The sequence below is a fragment of the Salmo salar genome, chromosome 10 (assembly GCF_965601325.2).
Source record: "Salmo salar chromosome 10, fSalSal1, whole genome shotgun sequence".
Classification (NCBI taxonomy): Eukaryota; Metazoa; Chordata; class Actinopteri; order Salmoniformes; family Salmonidae; genus Salmo; species Salmo salar.
In genome coordinates this window covers 49,169,970-49,189,841 of record NC_138300.1, presented here as the reverse complement: position 1 = coordinate 49,189,841, position 19,872 = coordinate 49,169,970, and the positions used below count along the sequence as shown (strand labels likewise).

The 19,872-nt window shown below is 48.3% G+C and overlaps 1 protein-coding gene across 1 annotated transcript in view; it reads right to left on the bottom strand.

The window, feature by feature from the left end:
- Positions 1-19,872, bottom strand: part of LOC106560529 (phosphatidylinositol 3-kinase regulatory subunit gamma) — a 356,086-nt gene that overhangs the window by 8,562 nt on the left and 327,652 nt on the right. The window contains exons 8-14 of the mRNA XM_045687847.2: positions 15,653-15,767; positions 12,566-12,664; positions 9,961-10,141; positions 8,886-9,011; positions 6,232-6,374; positions 5,587-5,763; positions 1,889-1,963 (exon numbers count right to left, since the gene is read on the bottom strand). Coding sequence (XP_045543803.1) covers positions 1,889-1,963; positions 5,587-5,763; positions 6,232-6,374; positions 8,886-9,011; positions 9,961-10,141; positions 12,566-12,664; positions 15,653-15,767 — 916 coding nt within the window. The remainder of the gene's footprint in view (positions 1-1,888; positions 1,964-5,586; positions 5,764-6,231; positions 6,375-8,885; positions 9,012-9,960; positions 10,142-12,565; positions 12,665-15,652; positions 15,768-19,872) is intronic.

Below are 19,872 nucleotides of genomic sequence, written 5' to 3'. Positions count from 1 at the left end.
AGGTGACCAAGAACCCGATGGTCACTCTGACAGAGTTCTAATGTGGAGATGGGAGAACCTTCGAGATGGACAACCATCACTGCAGCACTCCACCAATCAGGCCTTTATGGTCGAGTTGCCAGACAGAAGCCACTCCTCAGTAAAAGGCACATAACAGCCCGCTTGGAGTTACCAAAAGGCACCTAAAGACTCTAAGACCATGAGAAACAAGATTCTATGGTCTGATGAAACCAAGATTCAACTCCTTGGCCTGAATGCCAACATCATGTCTGGAGGAAACCTGGCACCATCCCTTAGGTGAAGCATGGTGGTGGCAGCATCATGCTGTGGGATGTTTTTCAGCGGCAGGGACTGGGAGACTAGTCAAGATTGAGGCAAAGATGAACGGTGCAAAGTACAGAGAGATCCTTGATGAAAACCTGCTCCAGAGCGCTCAGGACCTCAGATGGGGGTGAAGGTTCACCTTCCAACAGGACAACAACCCTAAGCACACAGCCAAGAGAACACAGGAGTGGCTTCGGGACAAGTCTCTGAATGTTCTTGAGTGGCCCAGCCAGAGCCCGAACTTGAACCCGATCGAACATCTCTGGAGAGACCTGAAAATAGCTGTGCAGTGACGCTCCCCATCCAACCTGATAGAGCTTGAGAGGATCTGCAGAGAAGAATGGGAGGAACTCCCCAAATACAGGTGTGCCAAGCTTGTAGCATCATACCCAAGAAGACTCGAGGCTGTAATCACTGCCAGTACTTCAACAAAGTACTGAGTAAAGGGTTGGAATACTTATGTAAATGTAACATCTTTTTTACATTCGCAAAAAAATCTAAAAACCTGTTTTTGCTTTGCCTTTATGGGCTATTGTGTGTTGATTGATGAGGGGGAAAAAATGATTTAATACATTTTAGAATAACGCTGTAACGTAACAAAATGTGGAAAATGTCAAGGGGTCTGAATACTTTCCGAATGCACTTTACATTCCTGCAACATGAATATAGTGAAAAGATGACTATTGGGAATGAGCAATGCCAATGTGAAGTATATTGCTACAGTATGTCTACATTACAGATAGAATGAGCCTTGCAGTGTGAGGCTGTGAGGTTGGGGGGCTGTGAGGCTGTGAGGTTGGAGGGCTGTGAGGTTGGGGGCTGTGAGGTTGGAGGGCTGTGAGGTTGGGCGCTGTGAGGTTGGGGGGCTGTGAAGCTGGGAGGCTGTGAGGTTGTGAGACTGTGAACCTGGAGGGTTGTGAGGCTGGGGGGATGTGAAGCTGGATGGCTGTGAGGCTGGGGGCTGTGAGATTGGGGGGCTGTGAGGCCGTAAGCCTGGGGGGCTGTGAAGCTGGGGAACTGTGAGGCCTTGAGGCTGTGATGCCATGAAGCTAGGTTCTGTGAGGCCGTAAGGCTGGGGCGGCTGTGAAGCTGGGCGGCTGTAAGATCGTGAGGCTGGGAGGCTGTGAAGCTGGGAGGCTGTGAAGCTGGGCGACTGTGAAACCGTAACACTGGGGTGCTGTGAAGCTGGGGAGCTGGGAGTCTGTGAGGCTGGGGGGCTGTGAGTCTGGGGGTCCGTGAAGCTGGATGGGTGTGAAGCTGGTGCGCTGTGAAGCTGGTAGGCTGTGAAGCCTTGAGGCGGTGAGGCCGTGAAGCTCGGAGGCCATGAGGCTGGGGGGCTTAGAGGCTGGGAGGCCGTGAGGACTGGAGAGCTGTGAGTCTGGGGGACCGTGAAGCTGGGTACTGTGAGGCCTTAAGGCGGTGAAGCTGGGGGCCGTGAAGCTGGAGTACTGTGAGGCCTTAAGGCAGTGAAGCTGGGAGTCCGTGAAGCTCGGTGGCTGTGAGGCTGTGGAGCTGGGAGGGCCGCGAGGATGGGAGGCCGTGAGGCTGGGCTCTGAACACTTACTCATCTGTGTTCTCGTTCTTGATCCCCAGCCACTCATTAATTCGTTTCTGACGCACTCCTTTGTGATTGAGCCAGCTGCAGAGAGAAAGAGCGAGAAAGACAAAGAGAGGAGAAAGAGATAATGAAAAGAGAGAAGAAATTACTTAAAAACGTTGAGTTACAGCCCTTCTTTCGTTATGCACGTCATTCCTCCATTTAACAGAACAGATGACAAAACGCATTTAATTACTAGCACTCCCACAACCCTTCTGAAGACATCTATGTATAGAAACGAGGCAGGCCTGGTAATGCTAGGTAATGCTAATGCAGGATTCCTAGAACCCATGGTCTTTCTATCCCCAGGCAGCCCAGGGACTTCCCTACAGAGAGTCTGCTGTAGCTAAGAGGAAGCACAAGCTTAATATGGCAGCTCTCCAGTTAACCCCGTAGGAGCTCCAGGTAAGCTGTCTGAGTTACTTACCCAAGGTACTGGTCCCTACTACAACCTTACAGTGTGTTAACTCTTTACTCCGTCATAGACTACTTACCCAACGTACTGGTGTTACTCAATGTTAACTCTTTCCTGTCTGAGTAACTTACACCAGGTACTGGCCTCTCTAACCCCCCGCACATTGACTCTGTACCGGTACCCCCTGTATATAGCCTCCGCATTGACTCTGTACCGGTACCGCCTGTATATATCCTCCGCATTGACTCTGTACCGGTACTCCCTGTATATAGCCTCCGCATTGACTCTGTACCGGTACCCCCTGTATATAGCCTCTGCATTGACTCTGTACCGGTACCCCCTGTATATAGCCTCCGCATTGACTCTGTACCGGTACCCCCTGTATATAGCCTCCGCATTGACTCTGTACCGGTACCCCCTGTATATAGCCTCCACATTGACTCTGTACCGGTACCCCCTGTATATAGCCTCCACATTGACTCTGTACCGGTACCCTCTGTATATAGCCTCCACGTTGACTCTGTACCGGTACCCCCTGTATATAGCCTCCACATTGACTCTGTACCGGTACCCCCTGTATATATCTTCCGCATTGACTCTGTACCGGTACCCCCTGTATATAGCCTCCGCATTGACTCTGTACCGGTACCCCCTGTATACAGCCTCCGCATTGACTCTGTACCGGTACCCCCTGTATATAGCCTCCGTATTGACTCTGTACCGGTACCCCCTGTATATAGCCTCTGCATTGACTCTGTACCGGTACCCCCTGTATAAAGCCTCCACATTGACTCTGTACCGGTACCCCCTGTATATAGCTTCCACATTGACTCTGTACCGGTACCCCCTGTATATAGCCTCTGCATTGACTCTGTACCGGTACCCCCCTGTATAAAGCCTCCACATTGACTCTGTACCGGTACCCCTGTATATAGCTTCCACACTGACTCTGTACCGGTACCCCCTGTATATAGCTTCCACATTGACTCTGTACCGGTACCCCCTGTATATAGCTTCCACATTGACTCTGTACCGGTACCCCCTGTATATAGCTTCCACACTGACTCTGTACCGGTACCCTCTGTATATAGCTTCCACATTGACTCTGTACCGGTACCCTCTGTATATAGCTTCCACATTGACTCTGTACCGGTACCCTCTGTATATAGCCTCCACATTGACTCTGTACCGGTACCCCCTGTATATAGCCTCCGCATTGACTCTGTACCGGTACCCCCTGTATATAGCCTCCGTATTGACTCTGTACCGGTACCCCCTGTATATAGCCTCTGCATTGACTCTGTACCGGTACCCCCTGTATAAAGCCTCCGCATTGACTCTGTACCGGTACCCCCTGTATATAGCCTCCACATTGACTCTGTACCGGTACCCCCTGTATACAGCCTCCGCATTGACTCTGTACCGGTACCCCCTGTATATAGCCTCCGTATTGACTCTGTACCGGTACCCCCTGTATATAGCCTCTGCATTGACTCTGTACCGGTACCCCCTGTATAAAGCCTCCACATTGACTCTGTACCGGTACCCCCTGTATATAGCTTCCACATTGACTCTGTACCGGTACCCCCTGTATATAGCCTCTGCATTGACTCTGTACCGGTACCCCCCTGTATAAAGCCTCCACATTGACTCTGTACCGGTACCCCTGTATATAGCTTCCACACTGACTCTGTACCGGTACCCCCTGTATATAGCTTCCACATTGACTCTGTACCGGTACCCCCTGTATATAGCTTCCACATTGACTCTGTACCGGTACCCCCTGTATATAGCTTCCACACTGACTCTGTACCGGTACCCTCTGTATATAGCTTCCACATTGACTCTGTACCGGTACCCTCTGTATATAGCTTCCACATTGACTCTGTACCGGTACCCTCTGTATATAGCCTCCACATTGACTCTGTACCGGTACCCCCTGTATATAGCCTCCGCATTGACTCTGTACCGGTACCCCCTGTATATAGCCTCCGTATTGACTCTGTACCGGTACCCCCTGTATATAGCCTCTGCATTGACTCTGTACCAGTACCCCCTGTATAAAGCCTCCGCATTGACTCTGTACCGGTACCCCCTGTATATAGCCTCCACATTGACTCTGTACCGGTACCCCCTGTATACAGCCTCCGCATTGACTCTGTACCGGTACCCCCTGTATATAGCCTCCGTATTGACTCTGTACCGGTACCCCCTGTATATAGCCTCTGCATTGACTCTGTACTGGTACCCCCTGTATAAAGCCTCCACATTGACTCTGTACCGGTACCCCCTGTATATAGCTTCCACATTGACTCTGTACCGGTACCCCCTGTATATAGCCTCTGCATTGACTCTGTACCGGTACCCCCCTGTATAAAGCCTCCACATTGACTCTGTACCGGTACCCCCTGTATATAGCTTCCACACTGACTCTGTACCGGTACCCCCTGTATATAGCTTCCACATTGACTCTGTACCGGTACCCCCTGTATATAGCTTCCACATTGACTCTGTACCGGTACCCTCTGTATATAGCTTCCACATTGACTCTGTACCGGTACCCTCTGTATATAGCCTCCACACTGACTCTGTACCGGTACCCCCTGTATATAGCTTCCACATTGACTCTGTACCGGTACCCTCTGTATATAGCTTCCACATTGACTCTGTACCGGTACCCCCTGTATATAGCCTCCACACTGACTCTGTACCGGTACCCTCTGTATATAGCCTCCACATTGACTCTGTACCGGTACCCTCTCTATATAGCCTCCACATTGACTCTGTACCGGTACCCTCTGTATATAGCCTCGCTACTGTTATTTTATGTTATTTTTTACTTATCACTTATTTTTCTTAACTGCATTGTTGGTTAAGGGTTTGTCTGCAAGCATTTCACTGTAAGGTAAGTTAAGCCGTTCCTGTATAGTGTACTTACACAAGGTACTGGTGTTACTCTATGTTAACTCTTTCCTGTATAGTGTACTTACACAAGGTACTGGTGTTACTCTATGTTAACTCTTTCCTGTATAGTGTACTTACACAAGGTACTGGTGTTACTCTATGTTAACTCTTTCCTGTATAGTGTACTTACACAAGGTACTGGTGTTACTCTATGTTAACTCTTTCCTGTATAGTGTATTTACACAAGGTACTGGTGTTACTCTATGTTAACTCTTTCCTGTATAGTGTATTTACACAAGGTACTGGTGTTACTCTATGTTAACTCTTTCCTGTATAGTGTACTTACACAAGGTACTGGTCCCTGATCTTGCGGAGCTGGATGAGGTCAGGTTTGAGGCTGTTCATCTTCTTGTCAGTCTCTCTGTTGTCCAGAGCCTGGTCCTTCAGGTCCTGCTCCAGACTAATCTTACTGTCGTGGATCTCACCCAGACGAGACTTTAGCTTCTCATAGTTCATCATGATCCTACAAGACCGAGAAGAGGGGTGGGGGGAGAGAGGGAGGAGAGAGGGAAAGGAGAGGTGGAGGAGAAGAAGGAGGGGAGGAGGAGGGGAGGAGAAGGGCAGGAGGAGAGTGGGAGAGGAGAGGAGAGGAGAGGAGAGGAGAGGAGAGGAGAGGAGAGGAGAGGAGAGGAGAGGAGAGGAGAGGAGAGGAGAGGAGAGGAGAAGGAGGAAGAGGAAGAGGAGAAGATGTAGGGGAGGAGAGGGGGTGGAGGATGGGTCAGGATACTGCATACTGTTTGCGTACTACTGTGCTACTACTACCATTATTCATAACTATGTCCATCACCACCACAACATAAGATTCTGTTCAAACCCTAAGGTCAATCCAGACACCACTAATCTGTACACAAACAATACTTTGCCTGACGACAAATAGAGAGTGGATTCTAATTTGAGCAAGCCTGAGCCGCCCCCCCCCCCCCCTCCATACCTCTCAATCTCCTTGTCGTTGCCCTCCCGGTGGAAGCGCTCCATGTAGTCCTTGCTGTAGCGTTCCTGTGTGTGACACTGCTCCTCAAAGATCTTGATGGTCTCGTTGAAGGCCTCGATGGCCGTCCTCTTCATCTGAATCTCCTGAGAGGGTTAACACGATATCAGGGCCATCAATCTTCCACTCGTCAGCTCAATAATGCTGCAACCTTCCAATGAATAAAGTCTACCTATCTATCGTGTCGATTTATCCGCCTGGCACAGACATAATTACTGCTTTATCATGATTAAAATAGAACACAGTTGGTGGTAGTTACTAAGTCTGTTTTGGGTTTAGTGATGTGAGTGTAGTGTGTGGTATGATGTGCTAAGAGTGTAGTGTGTGGTATGATGTGCTAACAGTGTAGTGTGTGGTATGATGTGCTAACAGTGTAGTGTAGTGTGTGGTATGATGTGCTAACAGTGTAGTGTAGTGTAGTGTGTGGTATGATGTGCTAACAGTGTAGTGTGTGGTATGATGTGCTAACAGTGTAGTGTAGTGTGTGGTATGATGTGCTAACAGTGTAGTGTGTGGTATGATGTGCTAACAGTGTAGTGTAGTGTGTGGTATGATGTGCTAACAGTGTAGTGTAGTGTGTGGTATGATGTGCTAACAGTGTAGTGTGTGGTATGATGTGCTAACAGTGCAGTGTAGTGTGTGGTATGATGTGCTAACAGTGTAGTGTAGTGTGTGGTATGATGTGCTAACAGTGTAGTGTGTGGTATGATGTGCTAACAGTGTAGTGTGTGGTATGATGTGCTAACAGTGTAGTGTAGTGTGTGGTATGATGTGCTAACAGTGCAGTGTAGTGTGTGGTATGATGTGCTAACAGTGTAGTGTAGTGTGTGGTATGATGTGCTAACAGTGCAGTGTAGTGTGTGGTATGATGTGCTAACAGTGTAGTGTAGTGTGTGGTATGATGTGCTAACGGTGTAGTGTAGTGTGTGGTATGATGTGCTAACAGTGTAGTGTGTGGTATGATGTGCTAACAGTGTAGTGTAGTGTGTGGTATGATGTGCTAACAGTGCAGTGTAGTGTGTGGTATGATGTGCTAACAGTGCAGTGTAGTGTGTGGTATGATGTGCTAACAGTGTAGTGTAGTGTGTGGTATGATGTGCTAACAGTGTAGTGTAGTGTGTGGTATGATGTGCTAACAGTGTAGTGTAGTGTAGTGTGTGGTATGATGTGCTAACAGTGTAGTGTGTGGTATGATGTGCTAACAGTGTAGTGTAGTGTGTGGTATGATGTGCTAACAGTGTAGTGTGTGGTATGATGTGCTAACAGTGTAGTGTAGTGTGTGGTATGATGTGCTAACAGTGTAGTGTGTGGTATGATGTGCTAACAGTGTAGAGTGGGTATGATGTGCTAACGGTGTAGTGTAGTGTGTGGTATGATGTGCTAACAGTGTAGTGTGTGGTATGATGTGCTAACGGTGTAGTGTAGTGTGTGGTGTGATGTGCTAACAGTGTAGTGTGTGGTATGATGTGTTAACAGTGTAGTGTAGTGTGTGGTATGATGTGCTAACAGTGCAGTGTAGTGTGTGGTATGATGTGCTAACAGTGTAGTGTATTGTGTGGTATGATGTGCTAACGGTGCAGTGTAGTGTGTGGTATGATGTGCAAACAGTGTAGTGTAGTGTGTGGTATGATGTGCTAACAGTGTAGTGTGTGGTATGATGTGCTAACAGTGCAGTGTAGTGTGTGGTATGATGTGCTAACAGTGTAGTGTGTGGTATGATGTGCTAACGGTGTAGTGTAGTGTGTGCTATGATGTGCTAACAGTGTAGTGTGTGGTATGATGTGCTAACGGTGTAGTGTAGTGTGTGGTATGATGTGCTAACAGTGTAGTGTGTGGTATGATGTGCTAACAGTGTAGTGTAGTGTGTGGTATGATGTGCTAACAGTGTAGTGTAGTGTGTGGTATGATGTGCTAACAGTGCAGTGTAGTGTGTGGTATGATGTGCTAACAGTGTAGTGTAGTGTGTGGTATGATGTGCTAACAGTGTAGTGTAGTGTGTGGTATGATGTGCTAACAGTGTAGTGTAGTGTGTGGTATGATGTGCTAACAGTGTAGTGTAGTGTGTGGTATGATGTGCTAACAGTGTAGTGTAGTGTGTGGTATGATGTGCTAACGGTGCAGTGTAGTGTGTGGTATGATGTGCTAACAGTGTAGTGTAGTGTGTGGTATGATGTGCTAACAGTGTAGTGTAGTGTGTGGTATGATGTGCTAACGGTGTAGTGTAGTGTGTGGTATGATGTGCTAACAGTGTAGTGTAGTGTGTGGTATGATGTGCTAACAGTGTAGTGTAGTGTGTGGTATGATGTGCTAACGGTGTAGTGTAGTGTGTGGTATGATGTGCTAACAGTGTAGTGTAGTGTGTGGTATGATGTGCTAACGATGTAGTGTAGTGTGTGGTATGATGTGATAACAGTGTAGTGTAGTGTGTGGTATGATGTGATAACAGTGTAGTGTAGTGTGTGGTATGATGTGCTAACAGTGTAGTGTGTGGTATGATGTGCTAACGGTGTAGTGTGTGGTATGATGTGCTAACAGTGTAGTGTAGGTGTGGTGGTATGATGTGCTAACGGTGTAGTGTAGTGTGCGTTGTACGGTACCTGTGAAGTCTTGGTGTAGTCCTCATAAAGCCGGTCATACTCCTTGCTCTTCTCCTGGTATTGATTGTGATATTCTTGGAGTTTCTTCCCCACCGCGTCAATGTTGTCCTCTTTCACCAGCTGGTCCTGAGAGAAAGTAAGAGAATGAAAGAAAGAGAGAAAGAGTATTAGAGGGCGATATATTGACATTAAGTGCAGAGAGAGAGAAAGATATATATATATATATAGAGAGAGAGAGAGAGAGAGAGAGGGGGGGGGGAGTACAGGAGTGGAGGGAATAACCTGTCTGATTGTGCTTACAGAGGGAGACTTCCTATTGGCCTCATTAATTCAGGACCCATGATGCCTTGCTCAATGTGCTAAGGGGCGGAGCGCTCCGCGCTTCGGAGCGGAGGTCTCTGAGTAATGACTGGCTGAGCACGGGAGCCACGCCAGGAGAGAGAGAACGAGGGAATGAGGGAAAAAAGGAATGCAGGAGCGGCCTTTTGACATGGAGGATGTGTGTCATTTAGGCAGCATTGAGGTGCAGCATTGAGGTGCAGCATTGAGGTGCAGCATTGAGGTGCAGCATTGAGGTGCAGCATTGAGGTGCAGCAGTGAGGTGCAGCAGTGAGGTGCAGCAGTGAGGTGCAGCATTGAGGTGCAGCAGTGAGGTGCAGTAGTGAGGTGCAGTATTGAGGTGCAGCAGTGAGGTGCAGCAGTGAGGTGCAGCAGTGAGGTGCAGCACAGAGCAGGACAGGAGAGCGAGAGAGCAGAATAAGCAGGGTAATATCTCACCATGCTGTGTGAATCAACCTGCATGATGGGCAGGAAGGGAACGACCCCCAGAACTACTCAACAGACTTACTGGGGACGCACAGGAGAGGAGGAGCAGGAGAGGAGGAGGAGGAGAGGAGCAAGAGGTGCAGAGAGAGAGAGGACATAGAGAAGGACAGAGAGGAGAGAGTACAGGGAGAGGAGCAAGAGGTGCAGAGAGAGAGAGGACAGAGAGGAGAAGGACAGAGAGGAGAGAGTACAGGAAGAGGAGAAGGACAGAGAGAAGTGGACAGTAGACAGTGTGTAGGCTAGTCCGTACCTGCTGGTAGTGTGAGATGGGGAACATGAGTTTGACGTCTAGCTTGGTGTTGTACTGGGCCAGGGATTCATGTCTATAGTGATTGATCAGCTCCACAACAGAACCAAACGTCAGGGGGTCTGAGAAGCCATACTTCCCATCCCGGTGGTAGATCTTGATTAACTTGTTGTTGCCCCCTTTCCTACACACACACACACACACACACACACACACACACACACACACACACACACACACACACACACACACACACACACACACACACACACACACACACACACACACACACACACACACACACACACACACACACACACACACACACACACATACACAGAGAGAGAGAGAGGATGAGTACTTTGAAGAGGCATTCAGACTCCTATAGGTGTGAGCTCACTAGAAATAAACCAGTAATAACTACTTCAGGGGTTACTACTTGATATAAAAACAACGTCCCTCTGTCCAGAAACTCTTGTGAAAGAAGTGAGCCTGGTGTAGTGTGGTAACCTACCTCAGTGTTAGTGTGTAGTGTGGTAACCTACCTAAGTGTTAGTGTGTAGTGTGGTAACCTACCTCAGTGTTAGTGTGTAGTGTGGTAACCTACCTAAGTGTTAGTGTGTAGTGTGGTAACCTACCTCAGTGTTAGTGTGTAGTGTTAGTGTGTAGTGTGGTAACCTACCTCAGTGTTAGTGTGTAGTGTGGTAACCTACCTCAGTGTTAGTGTGTAGTGTTAGTGTGTAGTGTGGTAACCTACCTCAGTGTTAGTGTGTAGTGTGGTAACCTACCTAAGTGTTAGTGTGTAGTGTGGTAACCTACCTCAGTGTTAATGTGTAGTGTTAGTGTGTAGTGTGGTAACCTACCGCAGTGTTAGTGTGTAGTGTGGTAACCTACCTAAGTGTTAGTGTGTAGTGTGGTAACCTACCTCAGTGTTAGTGTGTAGTGTTAGTGTGTAGTGTGGTAACCTACCTAAGTGTTAGTGTGTAGTGTTAGTGTGTAGTGTGGTAACCCTACCTCAGTGTTAGTGTGTAGTGTTAGTGTGTAGTGTGGTAACCTACCTAAGTGTTAGTGTGTAGTGTGGTAACCCACCCTCAGTGTTAGTGTGTAGTGTGGTAACCTACCTCAGTGTTAGTGTGTAGTGTGGTAACACTACCTAAGTGTTAGTGTGTAGTGTGTAGTGTGTTAACCTACCTAAGTGTTAGTGTGTAGTGTGGTAACCTACCTCAGTGTTAGTGTGTAGTGTTAGTGTGTAGTGTGGTAACCTACCTCAGTGTTAGTATGTAGTGTGGTAACCTACCTAAGTGTTAGTGTGTAGTGTGGTAACCTACCTCAGTGTTAGTGTGTAGTGTGGTAACCTACCTAAGTGTTAGTGTGTAGTGTGGTAACCTACCTAAGTGTTAGTGTGTAGTGTTAGTGTGTAGTGTGGTAACCTACCTAAGTGTTAGTGTGTAGTGTGGTAACCTACCTCAGTGTTAGTGTGTAGTGTGTAGTGTGGTAACCTACCTCAGTGTTAGTGTGTAGTGTTAGTGTGTAGTGTGGTAACCTACCTAAGTGTTAGTGTGTAGTGTGGTAACCTACCTCAGTGTTAGTGTGTAGTGTGGTAACCTACCTAAGTGTTAGTGTGTAGTGTGGTAACCTACCTCAGTGTTAGTGTGTAGTGTGGTAACCTACCTCATTGTTAGTGTGTAGTGTGGTAACCTACCTAAGTATTAGTGTGTAGTGTGGTAACCTACCTCAGTGTTAGTGTGTAGTGTTAGTGTGTAGTGTGGTAACCTACCTCAGTGTTAGTGTGTAGTGTGGTAACCTCCCTCAGGGTTAGTGTGTAGTGTGGTAACCTACCTCAGTGTTAGTGTGTAGTGTGGTAACCTACCTAAGTGTTAGTGTCTAGTGTGTTAACCTACCTCAGTGTTAGTGTGTAGTGTTAGTGTGTAGTGTGGTAACCTACCTAAGTGTTAGTGTGTAGTGTGGTAACCTACCTCAGTGTTAGTGTGTAGTGTTAGTGTGTAGTGTGGTAACCTACCTAAGTGTTAGTGTGTAGTGTGGTAACCTACCTCAGTGTTAGTGTGTAGTGTTAGTGTGTAGTGTGGTAACCTACCTCAGTGTTAGTGTGTAGTGTTAGTGTGTAGTGTGGTAACCTACCTAAGTGTTAGTGTGTAGTGTTAGTGTGTAGTGTGGTAACCTACCTAAGTGTTAGTGTGTAGTGTGGTAACCTACCTCAGTGTTAGTGTGTAGTGTTAGTGTGTAGTGTGGTAACCTACCTAAGTGTTAGTGTGTAGTGTGGTAACCTACCTCAGTGTTAGTGTGTAGTGTTAGTGTGTAGTGTGGTAACCTACCTCAGTGTTAGTGTGTAGTGTTAGTGTGTAGTGTGGTAACCTACCTCAGTGTTAGTGTGTAGTGTGGTAACCTACCTAAGTGTTAGTGTGTAGTGTGGTAACCTACCTCAGTGTTAGTGTGTAGTGTTAGTGTGTAGTGTGGTAACCTACCTCAGTGTTAGTGTGTAGTGTTAGTGTGTAGTGTGGTAACCTACCTAAGTGTTAGTGTGTAGTGTTAGTGTGGTAACCTACCTAAGTGTTAGTGTGTAGTGTTAGTGTGTAGTGTGGTAACCTACCTCAGTGTTAGAGTGTAGTCACCCTGCATTTTGGTTGAGGCGTCCCGAACTAGGAAGGTCCCATCAGGCATGTCTCTCAGTTTATCATTCACCTCTTCCCTGGAGAGAGGGATACAGGGAGAGAGGGGGGGAAGAGAGAGAGAGAGAAAGAGAGGGGTTACACATCTGAATCCAAGGCTAGATGGCTTTAACAAGAAGGGCTGCTACCTTCCCTTTAATTATGGCAGGTAATTCACAGTATAGCCTCCCTCCCTCCCTCCCTAAACACATTGGTCTCCTTACTACAGGAAAGAAAGACAGACATCGGTGAGTGAGTGTGTGTGAGCATGTGTGTTAGGGCTGGCTGTGAGCAGAGGCAGTGGCCTGTGTCCCTCCGGTCTGCTGAAACCGTCTGGAGAAGGCAGACATGTTGGAATGCTTTACCTCATGCACACACACACACACACACACACACACACACACACACACACACACACACACACACACACACACACACACACACACACACACACACACACACACACACACACACACACACACACACACACACACACACACACACACACACACACACTACATTGCTCCAGTCTGTAGGTCTGTAGCCTATATCCCAGACAGGCTTTAGGGTCTTTCCAGCCTGTCTGAAGAGCAGCTTGCTCCCTCCGTCTGTGGGGGCAGTAAGCCTCGTCATGCTGAGGAAGCAGCCCCCCTTCCTCTCCCTTCCAGTCAGCTAACCTCTCCATGGGAGTTAACTTTAGCCTGCAGGAGCAGCTGAGGTCCTTTGTTTGTGTGTGTGAGGGGAGCTGGGGATGTGTGTGTGTGTGTGTGTTTTTGTGTGTGTTTGAGGGGCGCTGGGGATGTGTGTGAGTGTGTGTGTGCTTTTGTGTGTGTGTGTGTAGAGGGGAGCTGGGGAAGTGTGTGTGTGTGTGTGTGTGTGTGTGTGTGTGTGTGTGTGTGTGTGTGTGTGTGTGTGTGTGTGTGTGTGTGTGTGTAGCGGGGAGCTGGGGCAGTGTGTGTGAGTGTGTGTGCAGAGGGGAGCTGGGGCAGTGTGTGTGTGTGTGTGTGTGTGTGTGTGTGTGTGTGTGTGTGTGTGTGTGTGTGTGTGTGTGTGTGTGTGTGTGTGTGTGTGTGTGTGTGTGTGTGTGTGTGTGTGTGCAGAGGGGAGCTGGGGCAGTGTGTGTGTGTGTGTGTAGAAGGGAGTTGATTTGGTATGACACAGCGTTGCTCTGACACTGCTGCCCCAGGCTGAGATGAGGGGGGTTACTTTGCTGCCAAAATTCCCTTAACCCTCTCCTAACTATACACCCTGGATGACTTTTGGTTTTGTGTGTGAGTGAGTGAATGAGTGTTTGTCTATGTGTGTGTTAGTGTGTGTGTTAGTGTGTGTGTTAGTGTGTGAGTGAGTGAATGAGTGTGTGTTAGTGTGTGTGGTCAGTGTGTGAGTGAGTGAATGAGTGTGTGTTAGTGTGTGTGTTAGTGTGTTGTGTGTAACACATTGTAAACAGTGCAGCCATTGAATAATTTAAGTAATCAGAGCATGAAACAACCCTGGGCCAAACCAGCAGGCAGGCAGACAGACAGACAGACAGACAGACAGACAGACAGACAGACAGACAGACAGACAGACAGACAGACAGACAGACAGACAGACAGACAGACAGACAGACAGACTGGACTAGCCTTAATGTACACTGCTCTGCTCTAATCAGTCTACGTTTCACACTAGTCCCACTCAGACAGGTCTGTGGGCAGATAGACTTACTGTCTGTAGGTGTGTGTGTGTGTGCCTGTGCCTGTGTGTGTGTGTGTGTGTGTGTGTGTGTGTGTGTGTGTGTGTGTGTGTGTGTGTGTGTGTGTGTGTGTGTGTGTGTGTGTGTGTGTGTGTGTGTGTGTGTGTGTGTGCAGCTTTACTCTCAGATGTATGTGCCAGCTTTGGCTGGTGGTGCTTAGCTAAGCAGTATTATACACTCTACTCTACAGACCCAGCTGAGAGAGAGAGAACGAAAGAAAGAGAGAGGAGAGAGAGAGAGAGAGAGAGAGAGAGAGGAAGAGAGGGTGGAAGAGAGAGAGAGAGAGAGAGAGAGAGAGAGAGGGAGGAAGAGAGGGAGGAAGAGAGGGAGGAAGAGAGTGAGATAGAGAGAGAGATAGAGAGAGAGAGAGAGAGAGAGAGAGAGAGAGAGAGAGAGAGAGAGAGAGAGAGAGAGAGAGGAGAGAGAGGGTGGAAGAGAGTGAGAGAGAGAGAGAGAGAGAGAGAGAGAGAGAGAGAGAGAGAGAGAGAGAGAGTGGAAGAGAGTGAGAGAGAGAGAGAGAGAGAGGAAGAGAGGGTGGAAGAGAGTGAGATAGAGAGAGAGAGTGAGATAGAGAGTGAGAGAGAGAGAGGAAGAGAGGGTGGAAGAGAGTGAGATAGAGAGAGAGTGAGATAGTGAGAGAGAGAGAGAGAGAGAGAGAGAGAGAGAGAGAGGAAGAGAGAGAGAGAGAGAGAGAGAAGAGAGGGAGAGAGAGAGAGAGAGAGAGAGCGAGAGAGAGAGGGAGAGAGAGAGATAGAGATAGAAAGAGAGAGTGAGATAGAGAGAGAGAGAGAGAGAGAGAGAGAGAGAGAGAGAGAGAGGGAGAGGAAGAGGAAGAGAGGGTGGAAGAGAGTGAGATAGAGAGAGAGAGTGAGATAGAGAGAGAGAGTGAGATAGAGAGAGAGAGAGGGAGAGAGAGAGAGAGAGAGAGAGAGAGAGAGAGGAGCGTGAAAAGGCAACGTACCTGGTATAAAAGGGATGTCTGTGATCTTGAGAGTGAGTTTGAGTATCGATTTATGTGATCCCATGACTCGACTCGAGGCTCTTTCTCTCCAAACAAACTCAGACATGCACGATACCAACACACAAGACAAACAGGACATTCTGTACACACACACACACACACACACACACACACACACACACACACACACACACACACACACACACACACACACACACACACACACACACACACAGCCTTGCAGAGACACAGACACAGAGAGACTGTGTGTTGACCTTGGGTGTGTGGAGAAAGTCAAACAGAAGGAGTGCGAACGTGTGTGTGAGAGAGTGTTACCTTGATATGTCTCCCCAGTACCACTCTGCTTCCTGTAACGATCCCTCAGCCCCTTCCTTCACACCGTTGCTGCTGCTCACTGGAGTCATGGGCTTGGCCGGCTTGGGAGGAAGAGCTGCAGAGAGAGGGGAAAGAGAAACAGAGAGGGTTTCAACTACAAGGCTTCTAATCTACATGTATCAGAGCTGCAGAGAGAGAGAGAGGGGGGAACAGAGAGGGTTTCAACTACAAGGCTTCTAATCTACATGTATCAGAGCTGCAGAGAGAGAGAGGGGGGGGAACAGAGAGGGTTACAACTACAAGGCTTCTAATCTACATGTATCAGAGCTGCAGAGAGAGAGGGGGGAACAGAGAGGGTTTCAACTACAAGGCTTCTAATCTACATGTATCAGAGCTGCAGAGAGAGAGAGGGGGGAACAGAGAGGGTTTCAACTACAAGGCTTCTAATCTACATGTATCAGAGCTGCAGAGAGAGAGAGAGGGGGGAACAGAGAGGGTTACAACTACAAGGCTTCTAATCTACATGTATCAGAGCTGCAGAGAGAGAGAGAGGGGGGGGAACAGAGAGGGTTACAACTACAAGGCTTCTAATCTACATGTATCAGAGCTGCAGAGAGAAGGAGGGGGGGAAACAGAGAGGGTTACAACTACAAGGCTTCTAATCTACATGTATCAGAGCTGCAGAGAGAGAGAGGGGGGGGGTAAACAGAGAGGGTTACAACTACAAGGCTTCTAATCTACATGTATCAGAGCTGCAGAGAGAGGGGGGGGAACAGAGAGGGTTACAACTACAAGGCTTCTAATCTACATGTATCAGAGCTGCAGAGAGAGAGAGAGGGGGGGAACAGAGAGGGTTACAACTACAAGGCTTCTAATCTACATGTATCAGAGCTGCAGAGAGAGAGAGAGGGGGGACAGAGAGGGTTACAACTACAAGGCTTCTAATCTACATGTATCAGAGCTGCAGAGAGAGAGGGGGAAACAGAGAGGGTTACAACTACAAGGCTTCTAATCTACATGTATCAGAGCTGCAGAGAGAGAGAGGGGGAACAGAGAGGGTTACAACTACAAGGCTTCTAATCTACATGTATCAGAGCTGCAGAGAGAGAGAGAGGGGGGGACAGAGAGGGTTACAACTACAAGGCTTCTAATCTACATGTATCAGAGCTGCAGAGAGAGAGAGGGGGGTAAACAGAGAGGGTTACAACTACAAGGCTTCTAATCTACATGTATCAGAGCTGCAGAGAGAGAGGGGGGAACAGAGAGGGTTACAACTACAAGGCTTCTAATCTACATGTATCAGAGCTGCAGAGAGAGAGAGAGGGGGGGAACAGAGAGGGTTACAACTACAAGGCTTCTAATCTACATGTATCAGAGCTGCAGAGAGAGAGAGAGGGGGGAACAGAGAGGGTTACAACTACAAGGCTTCTAATCTACATGTATCAGAGCTGCAGAGAGAGAGGGGGGGAAACAGAGAGGGTTACAACTACAAGGCTTCTAATCTACATGTATCAGAGCTGCAGAGAGAGAGAGGGGGGAACAGAGAGGGTTACAACTACAAGGCTTCTAATCTACATGTATCAGAGCTGCAGAGAGAGAGAGAGGGGGGAACAGAGAGGGTTACAACTACAAGGCTTCTAATCTACATGTATCAGAGCTGCAGAGAGAGAGAGGGGGGAAACAGAGAGGGTTACAACTACAAGGCTTCTAATCTACATGTATCAGAGCTGCAGAGAGAGAGAGGGGGGAAACAGAGAGGGTTACAACTACAAGGCTTCTAATCTACATGTATCAGAGCTGCAGAGAGAGAGGGGGGGAACAGAGAGGGTTACAACTACAAGGCTTCTAATCTACATGTATCAGAGCTGCAGAGAGAGAGGGGGGGAAACAGAGAGGGTTACAACTACAAGGCTTCTAATCTACATGTATCAGAGCTGCAGAGAGAGAGAGGGGGGGAACAGAGAGGGTTACAACTACAAGGCTTCTAATCTACATGTATCAGAGCTGCAGAGAGAGAGGGGGGGGAAACAGAGAGGGTTACAACTACAAGGCTTCTAATCTACATGTATCAGAGCTGCAGAGAGAGAGGGGGGGACAGAGAGGGTTACAACTACAAGGCTTCTAATCTACATGTATCAGAGCTGCAGAGAGAGAGGGGGGGGAACAGAGAGGGTCTGTCTGTCTGTCTAACAGAGCTGGGCTGTCTGTCTGTCTAACAGAGCTGGTCTGTCTGTCTGTCTAACAGAGCTGGGCTGTCTGTCTGTCTAACAGAGCTGGTCTGTCTGTCTGTCTGTCTAACAGAGCTGGTCTGTCTGTCTGTCTAACAGAGCTGGGTTGTCTGTCTGTCCGTCTGTCTAACAGAGCTGGTCTGTCTGTCTGTCTAACAGAGCTGGGTTGTCTGTCTGTCTGTCTAACAGAGCTGGTCTGTCTGTCTGTCTAACAGAGATGGTCTGTCTGTCTGTCTAACAGAGCTGGGTTGTCTGTCTGTCTGTCTAACAGAGCTGGTCTGTCTGTCTGTCTAACAGAGCTGGGTTGTCTGTCTGTCTAACAGAGCTGGGTTGTCTGTCTGTCTGTCTGTCTAACAGAGCTGGGTTGTCTGTCTGTCTGTCTAACAGAGCTGGGTTGTCTGTCTGTCTGTCTAACAGAGCTGGGTTGTCTGTCTGTCTGTCTAACAGAGCTGGGTTGTCTGTCTGTCTAACAGAGCTGGTCTGTCTGTCTGTCTGTCTAACAGAGCTGGGCTGTCTGTCTGTCTAACAGAGCTTGGCTGTCTGTCTGTCTAACAGAGCTGGTCTGTCTGTCTGTCTAACAGAGCTGGTCTGTCTGTCTGTCTAACAGAGCTGGTCTGTCTGTCTGTCTAACAGAGCTGGTCTGTCTGTCAAACAGAGCTGGTCTGTCTGTCAAACAGAGCTGGGTTGTCTGTCTGTCCGTCTGTCTAACAGAGCTGGTCTGTCTGTCTAACAGAGCTGGGTTGTCTGTCTGTCTGTCTAACAGAGCTGGTCTGTCTGTCTGTCTAACAGAGCTGGGTTGTCTGTCTGTCTGTCTAACAGAGCTGGGTTGTCTGTCTGTCTAACAGAGCTGGGTTGTCTGTCTGTCTGTCTGTCTAACAGAGCTGGGTTGTCTGTCTGTCTGTCTAACAGAGCTGGGTTGTCTGTCTGTCTGTCTAACAGAGCTGGGTTGTCTGTCCGTCTGTCTAACAGAGCTGGTCTGTCTGTCTAACAGAGCTGGGTTGTCTGTCTGTCTGTCTAACAGAGCTGGGTTGTCTGTCTGTCTAACAGAGCTGGGTTGTCTGTCTGTCTAACAGAGCTGGGTTGTCTGTCTGTCTAACAGAGCTGGTCTGTCTGTCTGTCTAACAGAGCTGGTCTGTCTGTCTGTCTAACAGAGCTGGTCTGTCTGTCTGTCTAACAGAGCTGGTCTGTCTGTCTGTCTAACAGAGCTGGTCTGTCTGTCTGTCTAACAGAGCTGGGTTGTCTGTCTGTCTAACAGAGCTGGTCTGTCTGTCTGTCTAACAGAGCTGGGTTGTCTGTCTGTCTGTCTAACAGAGCTGGGTTGTCTGTCTGTCTGTCTAACAGAGCTGGGTTGTCTGTCTGTCTGTCTAACAGAGCTGGTCTGTCTGTCTGTCTAACAGAGCTGGGTTGTCTGTCTGTCTGTCTAACAGAGCTGGGTTGTCTGTCTGTCTGTCTGTCTGTCTGTCTGTCTGTCTGTCTGTCTGTCTGTCTAACAGAGCTGGGTTGTCTGTCTGTCTGTCTAACAGAGCTGGGTTGTCTGTCTGTCTGTCTAGCAGAGCTGGGTTGTCTGTCTGTCTGTCTAACAGAGCTGGGTTGTCTGTCTGTCTGTCTAACAGAGCTGGTCTGTCTGTCTGTCTAACAGAGCTGGGTTGTCTGTCTGTCTGTCTAACAGAGCTGGGTTGTCTGTCTGTCTGTCTAACAGAGCTGGTCTGTCTGTCTGTCTAACAGAGCTGGTCTGTCTGTCTGTCTAACAGAGCTGGTCTGTCTGTCTGTCTAACAGAGCTGGTCTGTCTGTCTGTCTAACAGAGCTGGTCTGTCTGTCTAGATCCCCATCACAGCAGCTGACAGAACATAGAGACAGGTGCACGCCACACCATTGGCCTACATGACATGACTGGGTGTACGACAGACAGACAGACAGACAGACAGACAGACAGACAGACAGACAGACAGACAGACAGACAGACAGACAGACAGACAGACAGACAGACAGAC